This window comes from Saccostrea cucullata, unplaced genomic scaffold (assembly GCF_032062105.1).
Source record: "Saccostrea cucullata isolate Sc308-1 unplaced genomic scaffold, CSIRO_AGI_Scuc_v1 ctg462, whole genome shotgun sequence".
Classification (NCBI taxonomy): Eukaryota; Metazoa; Mollusca; class Bivalvia; order Ostreida; family Ostreidae; genus Saccostrea; species Saccostrea cuccullata.
The window spans coordinates 122,996-143,835 of NW_026931071.1; the positions used below are offsets into that span (position 1 = coordinate 122,996).

At 31.2% G+C, this 20,840-nt stretch overlaps 2 protein-coding genes and 1 long non-coding RNA gene across 3 annotated transcripts; 1 reads left to right on the forward strand and 2 right to left on the reverse strand.

Moving 5' to 3' along the window:
* Positions 1–1,149: 1,149 nt before the first annotated feature.
* LOC134231299 (uncharacterized) lies at positions 1,150–4,735 on the reverse strand. Its single transcript, XM_062713238.1, has 3 exons — positions 4,447–4,735; positions 1,684–1,866; positions 1,150–1,508 (listed from the first exon to the last, which is right to left on the reverse strand). Exons 1-3 carry the CDS (start codon positions 4,499–4,501, stop codon positions 1,249–1,251), a joined length of 498 nt encoding a protein of 165 aa, XP_062569222.1. The 5' UTR covers positions 4,502–4,735; the 3' UTR covers positions 1,150–1,248.
* Positions 4,736–6,031: 1,296 nt separating this feature from the next.
* On the forward strand, positions 6,032–9,321 carry LOC134231301 (L-rhamnose-binding lectin CSL3-like). The gene is made up of 4 exons (XM_062713239.1): positions 6,032–6,143; positions 6,639–7,108; positions 8,152–8,448; positions 8,971–9,321. Exons 2-4 carry the CDS (start codon positions 6,880–6,882, stop codon positions 9,264–9,266), a joined length of 822 nt encoding a protein of 273 aa, XP_062569223.1. The 5' UTR covers positions 6,032–6,143; positions 6,639–6,879; the 3' UTR covers positions 9,267–9,321.
* A 6,393-nt stretch (positions 9,322–15,714) lies between these two features.
* LOC134231302 (uncharacterized) lies at positions 15,715–17,485 on the reverse strand. Its single transcript, XR_009984535.1, has 3 exons — positions 17,380–17,485; positions 16,004–16,105; positions 15,715–15,796 (listed from the first exon to the last, which is right to left on the reverse strand). It is a non-coding gene; the product is annotated as an uncharacterized LOC134231302 (long non-coding RNA).
* Positions 17,486–20,840: the final 3,355 nt, after the last annotated feature.

The following is a 20,840-nucleotide window of genomic DNA, read 5'->3' on the forward strand; positions in this document are numbered from 1 at the left end:
AATTTAATTTTTAAATTTTAATATTTTTCAATCTTAATTATTATTTCAAAGAAAATTGTTACATGTTTCAATATCTAACATAAATTGTTTATAATTTTAAGTACTATATTTGACTTTGTAACCCATTTGAGTTTGAGCAATTTTTTCAAAAATTGGCAATATGTAAATCCCCATATCTCAATTATTTATTATATCCCAAGCTCAATATTTTGCAAAGATAATGTTTAGAGTTATATTTGTACAATAAAATCAAAAAAATTAATTTCAAAGATTGGTCTTGGAAGATTTGGGGCATTAAATTTGTAATGCTTTTGGCAATTCTTGAAAATTGGCATCATGCCAATTTTCAAGAGTTGTCTGCTCTTTGATATATTGCATATTTGATTATGATAAATGTCAATTTTGAAAGAACATAGTCTTATGTTACTTAAAAATACCTTAATGGAAATGCAAGTTTAATTTTGAGTAAAATAAATTAAATGTGAATTTTACCATTTTTCTTGAATTTTTTAAGTGCACAAATCTTGTACTTAAATGTGCAAAAAGGAGTTGGCGCTGCCTACGGCTGCCATGTTGAATGATGGGAATTTTTTTGGCCATTTTTGAATAACATATTATAAAGTCAAACTACCCACCAAATTTCATTAAGATATGACAACCTTCGATTTGGACAGTTCTGCATGGTTTTCTCGCGGACTGACTCTTAATAAAAGAATGTATTATTCGCTCTTTCTCCTTCAATAAAGTTGTACACAATGTAATTAAAAAGAAAATTAACTCTTGGAAAAAATATACATGCCAACAATTTGTGTCATGACTTTTAAAATCATTATTGGGTGTATGAAAAGATTTCATGATATTTTATTTCCTATTGGATCCTTTTGAAAATCAAAATGACTATATTACAGTTTTTTAAACACTTTGAAATGGTTAATTATAAATGTTTTGATTTATTTGGAAGAGAATCTCTCTCTCTCTCTCTTGCTCTCTCTTCTCATTTCCAAACAATATAATTTCTTTTTTCTAATGCTTACTGTGAAATCACTCATTTTCGTGGGGTTTGATTTTCGTTGTTTTCGAAGTATGGAGATTCGAAACCTTCGAATTCATGACCACCACAAAATGTAAGATTTAATATGCATTATTACGCAACACTTCTCCAGCCAAGAAATCAAATACCCAATTATCAATAATTCTCTCTCAAACCCCGAAAATTTGCACCCATGAAAATATGTGAAAATACAGTATTTAAAGGACGGTTTGGAGGTTTAGTACTATAGATGCTATGATAATCGACCACCACATCGTCATAACCCTCAGACTGGAGGACGTGCCTTGTGGTCCGTTACATAGATCTGTCTTACACAGTGACAGACACGCGAAAAATTTCCCTTCCACGTAGGAGCACGTGGTCGAATTTTTCTCCGCTTCGAGGTTCAGAAATCGGCTTGCATTGATCGAAAAATTCACACCATCAGAACAATCCCGAATATAAGCCACTACCACTCCTGTAATAAATACACATTTCATACCTATATATCATTGCTCATTATCTTTAATATAATTGTATTCATTTTGTTATGATACGAAGTTCATGATATAATTTTTAATGATGCCCTTAATTCATTACAATCATTTTCTGGTCAGCTTAAAATACAATAAAAATTACAAAAAATGCTGTACCGTTGATTTCAATCCTTTCAATCATGCAGAATTGTTCAGTAGTTTTACAAGATTTCCGATATTTAAAATCTGTGCTATTGCGGGTTTTTTTGTGTTTAACATGGTCCTGCATCATCCCTTCTAAATCTTCCTGACAACTTCCATTACTTTTACCGTCGCCGCATTGGTGGCAATAAAGAGCATCTGTTAAAAATATATATTAACATACATAATTATATTATATCCTCCCATTATGTTTAGATCTTAACTATTTCTTTTTCGTTGTGTCGCAATTATTACGAAACAATTTTTTTTCTTTAGAATCAAAAAATACATTTTCTATTAAATTTGACAGGCACTACTCTATAGGAAAAAAATCAACATATAGGGTTAGGTTTTGAGTTTACAGTTTGGAGTAAAAGGATATTATTCGACATCTTTCAGATTTTTTTGATTAGAAATCACAATCGTTGGAAAAAGATCAAAATATAGTTTAGTTTTTTTAACATACACAGGCAATTACCAGTTTGAAGTTAAAACCAAATCATGTTTTTTTTTTTGTTTTTTTGGGTTTTTTTTTATACATAAGAGTGAGTTGAAGTTTGTCTAGTCTTATAAAAAACATAAAATACTGTATCAGCTAAAACCGAAGAATTGAAATAATGTTAAAGAGGGAACAACGTCTATACATATAAGAAACACTCATGTAATGTAAAAAATTATAAGTTGCATGGTTGTTTGGTCGTATTGCAGACTGAGTGTGTATAAGGTATTTAGACTTTGTATCAATAAAATACAAATCCAGCAAAAGTGCACGAAACCATGCTTTGAGGTCAGTAGTTCTCTGAGATAATCATAAGAAGTGTAAAGAAACCATAGATTTTTAGTGGTGAGTCTTCCTTCCTAACTTGTAAATAAAACAATAACGAATTTAGTACTGCAAAGCATGAAACCTGTTTTAAAGAATAAAAAAAAATCAGAATCACAATTAGGTTAGTTGATTACTTAAACCAAAAAACTAGTAATGATATGTAAGATACAATATTCATTACTTATATTTAAATTATAAACAGTGGTAAGGAGGACAACCAGTATCATCAATTTTCATTAAAAAACATAAATACTGTAGTTTTTGAAGTATTCTTTTTTGTTTTGAGTTCCATGAAAATATATTGATAATGAACAGTATTCTAAATGAAAAGTACATTTAAACAAGACAAATTGGAGCAGAGCAAACACGGACCTCTAAAAATTTGAGGTGGGATCAGGTGCCATGGAGGAATGAACATTCCCTGTCGACCGCTCAAACTTAAAAAATCTGTGTGTAAAGAATGACCTAACAATAAAAACGTCAGTTATCATTTGAACTAATGATATATTGTATTTGCTTACAAAGTTATTATATCGACCATAGAATCTACGAAATGACTATTTTAAAGGAGACTTGATTTTCTTGTTTTAACAACTTATTTTTTTTCTCGCATACTTCTCGTATTAGAAATTGTTCATACGTAGAGCATGTTATTGCATATCAAATCAACCGAGAAATATAAGCCCAAGATGCGAGTCAGGAGGGTTAATTGCTGCATAATTCATGGAGGTTGACAATTGAAAAGTTAATGTCATCATCTTAATTTTATGACATTTCATCATTTAAAATAATTGCCTTATGATTCCCCCTTTTTTACTCATACATTTATTCATCATTTACTAGCAATATTGAAACAATGCTTGTTTGTTAAGCATAAAAAATTAAGTGGAAAATATTTTTTACAACTGATATTAAGGGATATGATGACTGCACTTCAGGATTTTCGAAATGTGTGAAAATAAGCGTTCAAAACAGGAAGAACAAAAGAAAAAGACCAAAAACACAGCGTTAAGTGCAATCCTCCTGTATAAAAGATTGTGTATATTGATTATGGGAGATGATATAAATTTTGTAGTTTGCAACACTAACAAATGCGTCGAGACTGCTATAGGAGAAACGGATCCTGATGCTCTCGAATAAACTAAGATACAAGATATAATCAATGTTTGGTTTAAATTATCAAAATATAATGTCACCCAAACTTTATCACAGAATTTAAAGCCACTACCTTTGATCAAAGTAAAACTAAATAATCAAGAACTTTATTAAAATTTTACCAGATAAAAAGATACCTTCAATGGTGTAAGAGGTTGTAAATGTTTGCAATACGTTACCAAGATAAACATGAGGGTGGACGTTTATATGGGCAACCTTCACAGTTTACGACCTACGATGTTTGCCCTTTTATGTGTTGTATATATAGATAAACATAAATGACAGTGTGTAGTTCCTTTGCAATAGTTGTAATTATATTTAAAAAAAAAAAAAAAAAAAAAAAAAAGAAGCATTGGTCCACCATGAACAAAAATATTTCAACAGTAAGTCTATTTGAAATACAAGAATAAAAAAAAATTTTCAGCGATTTGAATGAATAAGAATGAATTCTTTGTATAACGTAGAAAGACAGACACAATCTGAGGAAAATCTTTTTTGGATGATGAGAAAATACATACTCAGTAATATAGATAAACCTTTTCTAATTTTTTTTTTCATTTTACTTTCTCTGAATAATATTATTAAAACCTGATTAAAGATATGAACTTGAAGCTAAATAATCGTTTACACATTTTTAATAACAGTAAAACTTTTCAAGAAATACAAGTATTTATAATATTCTTTAAAACTTTTTTGAGATTGTACATAATAAGTCTTATTCAAACTCCTAATAAAAGAGAAAAAGATGTTAAACTTACTTGAGAAATGAATTAAATAACAAATCCCTAGAAAATACCATCTGTAGTTCCTCATTGTTGATCTTCCTCAATGCACTAAAACCCTACTATCAAGTTAACGCTGTTTAAATAAGTCATAAAACTACCCGGATAATATAGCAACAGTAAATTATAACACAGTCAAATAAACGATAAGCCACGTCCAACCGCAATAATAGATCACTCAACTTCTCCAAACTGTTTTGGAGAAATTGAGTAAAAGTTTGTATTTTTGTAGAAAAATGTACCATAATTCTGATCCCTTTTAGCAAATATATTATGACTTGTTTTCTTTCTACGAAAATGATAGCATAATACCCAGTACATGTACATGTGTACGTACAGTTCGCAGTTCCAACAAGGAATATTTTTAACCCATTGTTTATTTTAATGAAATTATTCACTTTGAAGTGAAAGTTGCGGGTCCTTTGGATGAGACCTTAAAAACAGAGGCCCTGTGTCCAGGCAGGCGTTGGCATGATAAAGATCCCTAACTGCTCAATGGCCCTGAGTGCAGAGAAAATGTCAAAATTTGAAGTACTTCACTGGTATACAGTGACGTCTCTACGTGAACGAAAAATTCTCGGATAGGACGTAAAACAACGTTCAATCAATCAATCACCTATATCACTACTGAAAAATTCTTCAACCATGAAATGAAATCCTCATGAACCAATATATTTTTCCCCAAACCACGAAAATTTGACCCGTCGAAAATATGTAATTTTACAGTACACGTCATTTGTATACGCCATCCATTGTCATAAAGCATGATTGTGAAAGTTAAAGTTTTGATCATTACCAAAATATTATTTCATTTATGTGGATGTTACCAAGTTGTTCTTAAAAGAATTGTTCGAAAAAGGATTTACACTAACATGCACATGTATAAACTTTATTATGTTTTCCGTTCAAAACTAATAAACTTACTAATAAAATACTCTTTGTGGTTTCATTCCTTACATATTTCAATACAGATGTGATTAAACTGAATTTAAAACCACACTTCCTGAGAATGAAAGCATAATAATAAATTTTTCATAGTCAGTGATAGAATACCCTTAGCTTGTAGAATTTGTTTTAGAAGAATTGATATCTTTGTATTCAGAGTTTTGATTTAATCCTTTGATTCAATGTACGACTATATCAATTGGTTGTCCATTGCCGCTTCCTTTTTATATTCTAATTTGAAAATTATATATTCAATCTAATATTCAATTGATTTTCACATTTCTGTATATAATTCACAGGCTCAACAGTCTTTCAACACATGAAAAAAAAATCGTTATATGTTGCACAATTGCAATTTATCAAAACAGGCCATCTCAGGAAAAATATTAAATGATCAAGTATTATTATAGCTCTTAAAGACAGCATTACGCAAAGTATACCCATTAAGGAAACTCAAACTAAAGAATGTCTATCATGGATGACACCAGAGCTTAAGATACTTATTCATTAGAAAAAAACAGATTTTACAAATGGCAAGAATCTGAAGGTAAGAGCGATAATGAAATTTAGAGAATTTTAAGAGAGCATGCTTTCTCTCCCAAAACAACAGTTCGTTTTCCATAAAGAGATATATAATACTAACCAGACCTCTACTGGAGTATGCAGCACTTGTCTGGAACTCTTATATCCAAAAAGACATCTTGATCCTGAAAATGGTCAAACTAAATGTATGTATATATGTTAACGACATTGTAAAATCAAATGTGGACAGCAAGTTCCAAAATCTAGAATGACAGTCACGTTAACAATGTATGATTTCAAGATACAATAATGTTACATATAAGTAAAGTTACATAATTATTGTCTGGAAAAGTATGATTAATAAATTTATGAATCGCAATTTTATACCACTTACAAAATAGAGTGCATTATGGAAACATGAGAATGTTTCATTTATTTAAATGTTTATATAAGGAATGGTTTTTGAAATGAAATAGGTAAAATGGGTGTTATGTTGTAAATATCATTTTGTCTTTAACTGTCATTTTGTAAACTTTCTGAATTAGCCGGTTGGCAGTGAATACAATATATACATGATGTTATTTTGTTTAAGATTCAAAACTTACAACATGACACAAAGTTTAAATGAAATTATTTTCTTCGCTTTTAGATAATGGATCAAGAGAAATCGATTCGAAAATCAATTTCCAAATTCAGTTCAGTCTGTGCTTTTGGTGGGGATGATTTTAATAAATTGCGTAATTGCCAACAGACATTCAGCCATTGGCCTCTTGAAATAAGTTTGCTGTGAACATATTCTTTAAGATGTTTCTTCCCTTCTATCGACAGTCTTTACTGTTTTTCCTTGTACATGATTAATCTGATTTGTATAGAAAGATCAATTAAACATCGATATATTGCTAAGAGTTCGATCTAACATCGACTGTACTCAAGAACCTCAGGATGATAATTTGGTGTTTGCATCTGTTTTATCATGTTAACAAGTTATTACAAAGATATTTTACTGTTCACTTATTTTACATTCAATTACCTGTCTTTTTGATGCAAGTTTGGAAATATAAATTGATGGAAATATTAAGAATTAGTTCAAACCATAATAAGTATCGGAAGAAAAGAAAAAAAATGATAAATAAGGCACTTGGATTAGTTTTCCTGTTTGGGTATACAAAAGGTAGGTACCGTGCATTACAATGATAAAAGTAGGTTAACTTCAAAATAATTTTACCATGAGAGAAAACTGTATATATTAAATTCGTAAGATAAATGAGGTCTAGAAAATGACAATTTACAATAAAAATGTAATTTTGTTAAAGAAATGAAAATTATCGTGAATATGTAAAAGTACTTATACGACAAGTACAGTTGTATACTCAAAAGCACAAAATTGTTTTATTTAAACTGCAACTTTATATGCTTTATTTCTTTGTTTGTTGTTAAACGTCCCTTTTGAGAATTTTTTGGAGACGCTACCTCTTGCCGGTGGGGAGCTGCAAATTTTGTCCTATGTTTAGCATACAGGGCTGTTGAGCAACGAGGGACCTTTTTTGTGCCAACACTTACATGTATTGTGACACGAGACCTCGGTTTATACGGTCTCATCCGAGGGACTGGTCTTCATGTCCCACAGTGGGATTCAATCCCGCGACATAAGGATCAATTCCGTACTTCGCATCTCTAGAACAGACGCTCTAACCACTGCGTCGTAGTATTACATATTTCTTCAGTTTCTATTCGATTAAAATATGTGGGGGTAATGAACAGTATTCAAGTTTAAAAGTCCATTAAACATTACAAAAATGGAGCAAAGCAGACTTGAACCTCTATGACATCAGAGGTGGATCAGATGTCATGGGGCATGAGCATCGCCTACCGACCAGTCACACCCGTTGTGTGCTCCATGTCAAGATCAGGAAATAACGAAAAAATCCGTCGAAAATCCCGTGTGTAAATATTGGTCTAACAATTTGTATGGAAAACGTCAGTTAGTATTTAAAGAAATGTTCCTCCCGCCCTTTTTTGATTCTGAAGATTTTTGGTAAAGTATGTCGTCTCAAGCGACGGTCCGGAGTCCGCTAAATACTGGGAGAGGATCGTAAACTTGGTTATGGTTTTTGACGATGGGTTAAGTACAACTCGTAAAATTATTATATTTTCATTTTTTCCCCTTTTCACTGTTTCTATTTTTGTTTCAATATATTTATTTTTCTTGTAAAGTGACAGCTATTAATGAGATAGCATGTGAGGGACAGACCCTCTCCCTTTCCTGTCCCCGGGGCCAGTCCATCAACATTACCTACGCTAACTACGGCAGGACCAATCCCTACGTTTGTTTCGCCGGAAACTCACAGAATCTGCCATGCTTATCTAATACGGCTTACCGGGAAGTAAGGCGCACCTGTCAGGGTCAGAATCAGTGCTTTATCTCAGCGTCAGATAGTATCTTCGGGGACCCATGTCCTGATACTTATAAATATCTGGATGTGGACTACGAATGTGAAATTCCACAAACAGGTAAGACACACAAGAAAGAAACATAGCTTCCCAAGTACAATTCTTTTAAAGAAATTAAAAGTTAGAAGAAGGTATTCTCTTGCCAAGAAATATTGAAATTTGTAGCGGATTCAAAGCGTGAGTTAAGCCCCTCTTCCAATTCAACAAACTATTCTGGATAATTGTTACTATAATTTAAAAAGTTCAAATAACATTTTTATGCTACATCATTTTATGTTACCTCATTACATTTTATGTTGTATCTGAGCTGTTTTCGCTTACTGTTTAAATAAACTGCTCTCTAGAACAATTATACCACAATTCTATGGGAGGAGGGTTATGGGATATCAGAGTGCACTTTTTTCTCCATAATGAAATTAAAAATCAGTTTGTCCGAATTGAAAAACAGGCCATAAATGATTACTTTTGAGTATTGAATTATTAAAAATGAATTAAAGCGCTGTATACACAAGAACATGATATGATGGACATGTAACACTTTGTAATATTATCATACTATTCATGATGTACTTTGTTTGCCAGGAGGAGAACGTTTTTATGTTTGTGAGGACGGTACCTTGAACCTTTTTTGCACACGAGGAGCAGTTTTAACAGTATTTTCCGCCAACTATGGTAGACAGCATCCCAGAATCTGTCCCGGACCAGGGTTAAATGATTTTATCTGTCTGTCGTCGAGCACCGTGGACATCGTCAGAAGACTTTGTGATAACCGGGAGAGTTGTCAGCTTGAAGCAACTAACAATTTATTTGTGGACAATTGCTCGGGAAGAGCCAAATATCTGGAAGTTAATGTCGGTTGCATTTATATTGGAATCTAAAAAAAACTTTTAACACTTTTAAATTCATTTTTAAATAAAGATAAGGTTGCAATAATTTACCAAAAATATTTTTATGCCCCCTAATGAAAGAGTCGGTAGTTTTGCCTTGTCCGTCCATCTGTTCTCTGCTTGTTTGCAAACACTTTAACCTTGTCTATAGGATTTGAATGATTGAAGCTATGACTTTCATATCTCATATGAATATTTTTTGGTGAAAAGAGATTTCTTTAGACACCAACATATATGTCCTTTTTACGATGACCTTTGAGTTTGTCCAACTTTTGAAAAAAAAAATTATCAAATTTTATCCTTGGCAAAAACTTTTGAATGGGTCGAGCTGGGGATTTCAAATTTGTCTTTCTTGTCACAATGAAATAAATAGAGATGGCAAACAGTATTCGAACTCAAAAGTCCATTAAACAAAACAAATTTTGGAGCAAAGCAAACATGGATCTCTGATACATCAAAATACTAGTATCAGAGGTGGGAGCAGGTGCTAAGGAGGAGTGAGCATTCCTTGCTGACCAGTCACACCCACTCCTTGTCATAATGGCCTAACAATCAGTAATAGGTCATTGTATCAATAATAGAACTTACAAATGATTACTTTAAACAAGATTCTTGTTTCATCAACTTGTTCGTCAATAATTTTCCTCGTCTTAAAAATTGTTCATACGTAGAGCATTCTATTGCGTATCAAATCAAATGAGATATATAAACCCCGTATGCAGGTGATGAAGGTATACTGTTATTGCTGCATAAGTAGGGGAAGTTGAAAAGTTGAAGTCATAATGTTTATCATAAAGCTTGTTTGTTAAATTGTCTTGAACATCTTTCCCAAGTAAACTAAATTTGAGAAAGATGTTATGTTAATTTCAGACTCTGTTGTATTTTTTATTTCAATCTCACCGGGATATATCATATCGATATAAGAATTAAAATACAAGTAACATGACTTTGCTATTCTGGTAGAAAAGAATATTTTTTTCATAAACATTATTGCATTTGAACCCTTATTTATCCCCCTTCCCTATCATAGTATCCACAGTTTGACAAAAGAAAAAAGGTCCATTTGAGGGCTTCAATTCTCAGCTGGAATTTTCATTATCGTAGATGAATGGTCAAAAGTGGAAAAAAGCATAAAAAAAATGAAGACTTGTTCTTAGGCCCAAGAAGGTGTGGCCCTTTATTGAAAAAAATTCTTATGTAAATAAAATGTGCTGTGATTTGAACCTAGTTCTTAAGAATGCACTTTTTTGTTTCATTTAACAATGTTGAAATATTTAAAGATCAAGATGTTTAATTTATTATTTTAAATTTCTCTCTCCTCTCTCTCTCTCTCTCTCTCTCTCTCTCTCTCTCTCTCTCTCTCTCTCTCTCTCTCTCTCTCTCTCTCTCTCTCTCAAATAATTATAAGAATTCATGTTTAAAGAATAAGAAGTTAAACACGGTCACGTTAAGTATTTCTTTAAATATGGAAAATGTTTACTAAAATATATAACAAATAAAAAAATCATATTTGAAATTATTTATTTCAATTTGGAGTAATTTCCAAACTTGTTGTCTTTCATTTTTTCATCTTCTGTTCTGTCTTTTCCCTGTATATATAAAAAATTAGATAACTTAAAGCGACCAAAAGCATTTTCAATAGAAAACACGCAATACGTTTACGATGGTAAAAAGCAATTACATATACCTTACTTTATAGAAGTAATACCCGGAATTATTTCAGATTTAAGATTTTAAAATCAAGAGACATAAAATCTCTTACGTATAAAAATTTATACATACAGTTCACAATAGAAGAATTATTAACATGAACAAAATTAATAATACATCATATTAAGTAAATGAATGAATCATTTATAAATCCAACAATGCAAAACATATTTTTATTACATATATGTTTTCCAAGATTATAAAGGATGACTGCACTTAACGCTGTGTTTTGGGTCTTTTTCGATCGCTTCTGTTGCTTTTAAATGTTAGCTTAATTTCACTTTTATACATATGTCCATTTGACACCTAATTTAAATGTTTAAAATAATTTTAGACTGTAATACAATAATTAATTTCATGTTTTTTGTCCTCACGGTTTTCCGAATACAGAGAATTTACACTTACCTGTCCTTGATTAAACATTATGTATGTATGAGAGGAGGAGCTAACATCGTAAGAATGGATCTAATCGTATTATTTAAAAAATACGAGATCTCTATTTTCTACAGAAGCCCATTTAGGACATATCAAAAAATATTTTTGAATTCGATATAACGAATTGTTGAATTTGTTATAACGAATTTAATTAGTTACCGGTATTACAATTTCTTTGAATTTGTTATAATGAATCAAATCTGTTATAACAAATTTGTTGAAATCGTTATAACAAATTCAAAAATTTGTTAATAAGAATTACACTTGTTTTAACGAATTCTAAAATTTGTTATAACGAATTGAATTCGTTTAAATGAATTCTTTAATTCGTTATAACAAATTAAATTCGTTAAATCGAATTCGACAAATCGTTATATCGAATTCATATATATTTTTCTATAGACCATGATTGTTGAATTTGATTAAACGAATTTAATTCGTTATAACAAATTTAAGAATTTGTTTAAACGAATTTAATTTGTTATGACAAACTTTAGAATTTGTTATCACGAATTCAATTTGTTTTTAACACATTTTGTAATTCGTTTAAATGAATTAACCAAATTTGTTATAACAGATTAAATTCATTATAACGAATTGAAAGAAACTGTTATAACGAATTAAATTCGTTATAATAAATTCTACAATTCGTTACATCGAATTCAAAAAATATTTTTGATAGGTCCTAAATGGGCTTCCGTAATTTTCCATCTTGCTATTTATTCTGTATGGCACAAGTACAGTATTTACAAAGGTTTAAAACGCATGAGCCCATTCATATAATTAAAGAATATTTAAAATCGATGACTGACTATTCAACGTGTTCGAACACTGTTCTAGTTATCACAAAACAAGCTATCAATAAGTCACATGACGGAATTTAGTATTCACAAAATTACCTGAGGAAAGATATCACGTGGTGAATTATAATATTCAACGTGTCACAGCCCTTGGTTACAACAGAGAGAGAGCGAGTGTAAAAAGAAGCAGTTTTTTCCTCTTTTTAACCATGAGCGCATGTTTGTCTATTAATCTCCTTTTAACACAACATTACTTATGCAAATATACAACTACTGTTAAAAGGAGAACAATAGACAAACATGCGCTGACTATGTATAAAGTCATTTAAAAAAGTGGGCGTCCTCATTATCGTACGGAGATTGAAGAAATGGTGTTGACCCCAACCTCAGAAAACAGATTCGTACATTGTAAATACATACTTTTATTTATTGTATTTAAGTAAAGTTGTAGATTAGATGTTGATAATTTCTGTAATTGAAAGAAAAATGTCTGTTTTGAAAGTTTATTTTGACGCAATTTTCGCATATCCTTAAGTGCAGTCATCCTTTCCTTTGTATGTAAGCTTGACAATAATATTGTATTAGTTTGTAAATACTTGGACTACATGCATAATAGTTTTTGATATATCTTTCCTGAAATTGTCATATTTTGGGCATTTCAGTATAAAATGAAATTATAGATATTAGAGAATATTTGACGATTTGTTGCCTGATCGGGAGCCCTATCCATAATAGCATAATGGATGGCCTGGGGGAAGGCACATGTCACATGGAGGGGCAATACACACACAACAATGTGGAATACTCGTAGGTACTAAAATAAATTACATTGATTTGATAACACCTTTTTAGTCATTTTATCTCCATAGACAGTACATATATAATTACTTTATCTTCAGAACTAATTGTTGTGTAAAATTTTGATCAGGAGAGGGCAGATTCATGTAAAAAGAAAAGCAAAGGAAATTTCTTTATAAAAATAATAATAATAAGACAAAAATAAAAGAAGAAAACTCAAAGTTTTGTGGCTGAATATGAATTTTATCTATTATCTATTATTTAATCCCGTGAGGATCCGGGTTAGAATAGGTCCTCAGTACCCCCTTGCTTGTCGTAAAAGGCGACTAAATGGGGCGGTCCTTCGGATGAGACACAGCAGGTGTGGCACGATAAAGATCCCTCCCTGCTCAAAGGCCGTAAGAGCCGAGCATAGGCCTAAATTTGCAGCCCTTCACCGGCAATGGTGACGTCTCCATATCAGTGAAATATTCTGGGGAGGGACGTTAAACAGTATACAATCAATCAATCAATCTATTATTTATTTATTTTTTGAGTAGGACAGGACTTTTTTTAATATGAAAAAATACTTTCAGGAGTATTTTGCAGTCATTTAAAAATATATCCCCTTCATAAAATAATATACACATCTAAATAAAAAAAAAAATCTCTTATTCATTTTCCAATTTTTATGATATTTAATAAATTTGACGTACCTGCGTCAGTTATTACTATTACAGCGAATGCAACAAGAGCAACACAAAGCAACAGTAGAATCAGCCTCATAGTTAGTTAACTTAATGATTATCGTTTCTGGTGCATTTAATTGCATTTATCTGGGTTTTTAGAAAACATACTGGAGAATTGAAATAGAATAAAAATCAAAAACAAAGAAACGTTTATTTACTTTTATTGGTAAAACGTGTTTAGAGTGGCTTAGAAAATTTTCGTTTAAAGTTTAGCGTGCTGGCGAAGATTGAATATGCGGATGATTCATATCAGTATAATGTTTTCCCCCGTTTTGCATATATTTAAAAAACAGTACTAGTAACAAAATAAATTACTATTATGTTCCTTTCACACTTGGTAAAAAGGGGGGGGGGATATTTGGAAAAATCTAAATGGAAAAACAAAATCTCAAACACATTTGATATCTTGAATTCATTATTTGTCGTATCATTTTTGTAATTAATTATTCATTTATTTCATCTTCAACTGATTAAATTATATAAGGACAAAGGATACTAAAACTAGAGGTTTATTGGCCACACCACTCGCCTGGGTCAATTGGTCCTGCTGTTCTTCATTAACATGGAGCTTCTGTCAAATCATTTTCTTCCGCCCCGTAATTAGAAGACCTGTTTTTGCATTCAAATGAAGCAGAATTTGTGCAAAATTTTGTGAGTGAAAAGAAAAAACAATTGCTGTGACCTTCAACTCGACATTTAGATAAATCGACGACGTATTGTCAATTTACAATTGTAATTTTCATTCTTATGTCGATACGATATATCCTGGTGAGCTTGAGGTAAAAGATACCACAGAATCTGACAAATCTGTTTCATATTTGGATATTTTACTTGAAAAAGACGTTAATGGTAATCTAACAACCAAGCTCTATGATAAACGTGATGACTTTAAACTTTTCTATCGTCAACTTTCCTTGCTTATGCAGCAATATACCTTCATCACCTGCATACGGAATTATATATGTATCTCAGTTGATATGATACGCAAGAACATGTTCTACGTATGAACTATTTCTAAAATAAGTTAAATTATTGACAAACAAGTTGTTGAAACAAGAATATCAGCAGTCTTGTTTAAAGTAATCATTTCGTAAGTACTATGGTCAATACAATGACCTCATTTTTTCATTAAGTCAAATGCTGACTGACGTTTTTTTCATACTAATTGGTAGTCAATTATATACATACTGAAATGTCGACGGATTTTTCCATTATTTTTCGATCATGACAAGGAGCACACGGCGGATGTGACCGGTCGGCAGAGGATGCCCACTCCTCTGTGACACCTATCCCACCTCTGATGTTTTGAAGATCCGTGTTTGCCTAGCTCTAATTTTGTACTTTTTAATGGACTTTAAATTTAGCTTGAATACTGTTCGTTATCTCCATGTTTTTCATAAATCTCACCTGAGTCTTATCAGCCCTGTTGTTCTAAAGACGGTTTTAACAAAATTCCATGAAAAAATTTGACCCGTCAAGGCACCCCTCTTTATTCCAAAGAGAAGGGTACATGTATTAAACAATATTTGAATTCATTTAAATAGGGAACAATTATAATAAATTATATAATTTACATGACCCTGTTATTTTGGTAGAAAAGAATATTCTTAAGATTTTATTCCATTAATTTGATACCCAGTTTTAGTCCCTTCCGTATCCGAGTACACGTATTTACAGTTTGAAAAACAAAAGGCCCAAGGGCCTTAACAGTCATCTGAGTTTTTCATTGTCTTAGATGAATAGTTGTTAAGGGACAGGCTTTCAAAAATTTAAGCTTGGTCTCAGTCCAAAGGAGACGTGGCCCTTTATTGAAACCATACCTCTATTTAAAAACAATGTGCTGTAATCCCAAGTAACTTCTGAAGAAAGAAGTTAAATACTGTCACGTTATGAATTTTTTTTTTTTTTTTTTTTTTTTTTTTTTTGAAAATGGAATGTGTCTGCTAAAATAAAAAAAAAATTATATTTGCACATTTGAAATTTATTTCAATTAGGAAAAATTTCCAACTTTGCTGTCTTTCATCTTCTCGTCTTTAGGCATGCTTTTTCCCTATGTATATAAAATTAAGATAAATTGAAACGTGCAAAAGCACTTTAAATAATTATAATCACGTCATACGTTTACAATGTTTCGTAAACATTATTGATAGTAATCAATTACATGTATCCTACCTAAATTTAACCGAAATAAGTGAGTAATAAATAGTATACATGTATATAGTTATTAGAGATTATAATCTACTTGACGATTTGATACCTGTTCATTAGCCCCATGGCTCACAGATTGGATGGTCAGGGGGAAGGCAGAGGTCACATGGAGGCCTAAAGCATTCACAACATGGAGGAAGAAACGCAGGCACTAAAACAAAAACAAAAATCATGGATTTAGATAACGCCTTTTTATTCAATTTTTCTCATCAAGCAGTACTATTCTAAACTAAAACCTTAGTAACGATATAAACGAGTACAAAAGACAGCGATATAATTTTGTCTATTTGGACAATGCGATTTAAGTTTCCAACATACATGTATGTTTTAACTTACCTTAATTTCAGAAAACAAAATCATGAATACGACCTAATACACTTCACAAGCATAATAAATAAGGATTTTATTCATATTTATGAATATTTTCTGTCAGACTGCTATGAATGACCGATCACTCATGACCCTCCAACACACTAACGACAGCATTTTTTTCTATTAGATAAATCAAATTACCAAAAGGTACAGAACTTTATTTTGCTGGGATATGGAAGGAACTGTGAAATCTAAACACTGATTAATTTCTGCTGTGAAATGAGATCTGATGATTTTTTTTTTAAATTTTCATTTTTTCTTTAATTACACTGTACGACTAGAGGAAAAAATCATATTGTGTTTGAAAAAAAAATTGTCCATCGAAACATGAAATCCTTTACGGAATTTTTGTAACAAGTTTCGTGTTTGAAAATATTGCAGTTTTGTTACACCGTCTGTATTCAGTTAATTTCATTACTTCCGACTTGAAATCAATTAAATTTTACATACCTTAATTTGTGCAAATAATAAAGCTTACGCTGTCAATTTAAAGTTTTCAAAAGTGTGTAAAATTTAATTTGCAACATTGAAACACTTGCTGATTTATCCATTAAACAAAATTTTGCTTATGTATTTTAACACTGTGAATGAAGTAGTAACAATTTGAGCTACTACTGTCTATCAAAAACACATTTTCACATAAAAAAAAGTTCATTTCATGTCTTAGAATTACATGAATAAACTTACTTGTACAATCCTTTTACATATATAATTGTTCTAACAGATCTCGGTTCACAACTTAATCCTGTTTTGAATTTCGATCAAGAGACAGTAAATACATTTAGAGGGAAAGAAAACCAAAGAAAATTTATTTATAAAAAATAAGAAAAAAAATAAGAGAGGAAAAGAAAATTCAATGTTTTGTGACTATGTGTGAATTTTATTTATGAGTAGGACAGGATTTTCAAGAAATATTTTCACGTGTGCTTTGCATCCATCAAAATGAGAGAGAAAAAATATGGTCCACTCATAACATAATACACACATCTACCAAAACATTGATTTGAGAATTCATTTTTCCAGTTTTCCTGATATTTAATATATTCGACCTACCTGCGTCAGTAATTCCTATTACCGTGAATGCAACTAAAACAACACAAAGCAACAATAGAACCTGCTTCATTGTGAATCATCTAACTCTCAATGATTCTTGTGCATTTAACTACATATATCTGGTTTTTCCAAAGAATTTTTAAAAACTAAAGAAATATTTATTTATACCTATTTATTGGTAAAAACTTTTTTTTCTTTTGACTTGGAGATTTTAGTTGAAAGTGCAGGTGAAGGTTGAAGACATGGATGATTGACGTCATTGTATTTCCACAAAATTAAAAAAAAAAAAAAAACAGTTGTCAATCAAATATTAGCGAAATAAGAATTCGTACTAGTATGAACATTGATTTAGTGTTATGTTCCTTTCAAGTTAGTAAAAAGGGGGGAAAACATTGGGAAAAATTCAAACGGAAAAAACAAAACGTAAAACAGGTTTGATATCTTGAATTATTTAGGCGTTGTATCATTTTTTATAATTAATTAATTATTTATCTAATCCTCAAATAATTTCTTTAATTATATAAGGCAGATTCAAAAACAAGAGGATTATAGGCCACAACACTCGCCTGAGTCACTTTGGCCCTGTCGTTTTTCATCAGCACGGCACTACAGTTTGGAAAGGAATTATTTTTTCTGTATATACACAAGCTTTTGGCTCATACCTAGTCCAAAGGCTCGTAATTTTAAAATAAAATTGATTCAAAAGAAGGAATTAATGTGTTTATACCCCCGCTAGAAAAGTGCGAGGATATATAGTGATCGAGATGTCTGTCCGTCTGTTACGTTTCGGGGTACCCATCTCTTATCTGCAATTCCTCTTATACTACTAAAAGAAATTTGATTACACCTTCACAGAATATTTGCTATATAGTGTCATTGTGTGCCTTCTATTTTAATTTTTGATCTGACACTTATTTTGGGTTTCCCATAACAAAACATGGACACTGCCATTTTCCCTATACTATACTGAAGGGTACCCATCTCTCTTCCGCAACTGTTCCTATACCACTGAATAAAATTTAATGATACTTTCATGGCTTCTTTATTACATATTGCAATTGTGTACTTTCTACTTTACTTTTTGTTCCAATTTTAACTTCGGGTCTCCCAGAACAAAACATAGACTTTGCTATTATAGGGCGTATCATTTAGTGAGCTCAGTGCTCACAGTTCCTCTTGTTCATTTAAATATATTTGCATATCCACTGCTCTCTCCTACTATGAACCTGCAGGCTTCAACTGCATTCATAGCACTATAGACGCAACTGCTTCTGCTATGAGTGCAATTGCTCTATCACACTCGTGTAGAAAATCTCTACTATAATTCTATTCTTTGTTGAGAAGTATATATATGAAATGTCTCATGAGAGGAATAAAAATAAGTTTTTAATAATATTCTTTGAAAAAAAGGAAATTCAGAATATTTAAAATTGCTGATTCATATCTTTAAAAATTTAATTTTGGTCAATATATTTAATTGTATAATAAAACTTTTTAAAAATTTATAGAACGGCTATATTTTTATTTTTTCGTATCATGCATATTTGTACAAAGAACGATAACTCTTCACACTTGGGTTGTAACATTCAGAAAGAGAAAATTTAACTAGTATATCTACTTCAAGAATGATTTCAGCTATTAAAAATAAATAGAAAAAGTGAAAAAAAAAATTATAGAAAAGCATTCTGGAGTAATAACCATTATAAAAACATTCTCATTTTTCATCATCTAGATTTAAATGTCACAACTGCATCAAAACAAAAATTAAGAGAATGTGATGACGGCGCTGCTTGTATCCAGATAACTGCTGTGTTTGAGAGGGAAATACTTAATAAATTGTTTGTGATTTATTATCATTGATCAGGTGTAGTGATTTTAAAGCCGAATGTTTTTCATTACTAAAGACAAGAAGCTGCGTCCTTATGTAAGTCAGGATTTCCTCTGATATTCTTGAAAAACTCAAAGAATGCAAATATAAGTAATAAACAACGATTATTCAGTGAACATGGCATTATGAATAGCAATAGCTCTGCTGGCATATTTTCCATGATGCGCTAGCGCGCATCATGGAATATGCCAGCAGAGCAATTGCTATTCATAACGCCATGTTCACTGAATAACGTTGTTTATTTCTTAAACAATTGAGTTTGGTCTTCCCACTCGATCTTGAAATTTCTTTCTTTATACTTCCCTGTAAATGCTAATCTCTGCAGTGCTCCCACTGGAGCGAAAAAAATTGCCACTTTTGCGATGAAAAGATTAATATTTTTTGCATATCAAGTGTTTTGACAATTGTATATGCTATATACCTCAGTATGAGCGTTACTTCGATTCATCTTACCATAGACTTTGTTTTAAGATTGTGAAGTTTAACGTTGTATCTACTTAAAAGACTAATAAATGAACTTCTCATTTAACTAAGGTTATATTGCTATTAGCCAACTCCTGACTGTAGATGTCCTATTGAACACAATTTTTTAGCCACGGGGGGGGGGGGGGTAACAGACTCAGTAAATATATATCATATGTTTTGAAAATGTAGAAACATGATGGTGGTAACAGGTGATCTGACAGAAATCTGATAGCTCGTATGGCATTGACTACCCCTAGACTTTACCTACATTGCGCCCAGTTATTGACAGACCTATTTTTTATTCTAATAAAAAATTATTCAATAAAACATACAAGAGAAGAAAAAATCACATGCTGTGGTCTTGAACTCGATATTCATATATTTAACGACGTATCAATAATAATCAGATTTATCCTTAAAAGATAAATACAGTTATTGAGATTCAGAATGACGCTTATCGCTTTCTTTTTTGAGATTATAAATACCTACAAAGTGCAAACCGTTTTCCGGAATAATGCTGTTCTATCATTACGGTTCTAGGGTCAATAATACTTGAGCTTTGATGCGCATGTGCTTGGTCTTTTCAACTTCCCATCTTGTTCCGTGCAGACGAAATCACTGGTGCTAAGAAAAAATCAAGTGTTATCGGCAAGTATTTTATCAATCGAAGAAATTTAAGTATGAAAATAGCATAAAGTAATCATATTAATTTATGTTTTATATTTTACTTTCAATACTTGATTAAATGAATGCATGTTTAAATACAGTGTATCAATAGATAGTTTTCGATGGGCCTAATTTTAGCAAAAGTTACCTCCCGTTGGCCGCCATATTGGAGGTCGACTCGGTGAGTTTTCCTCTTTGTCTTACCAAGTTTAAGAATATATAGCAGAAATATTTGGTGGAAAATCGTTGTAAAATATTTTTTTTAAATAAAGGAGGCTTCCAAAAATTTATTTACTTCAGAAAAATAATGATTCCTAATTCAAAATCGCAAATATAAAAATTTAAAATTGGTTGAGCAATGAAGGAATATGAGCATTTGCACCTCCAGTATGGCGGCCAACGGGAAGTAACTCTTGCTAAATTTAGATCAATCGAAAACTAT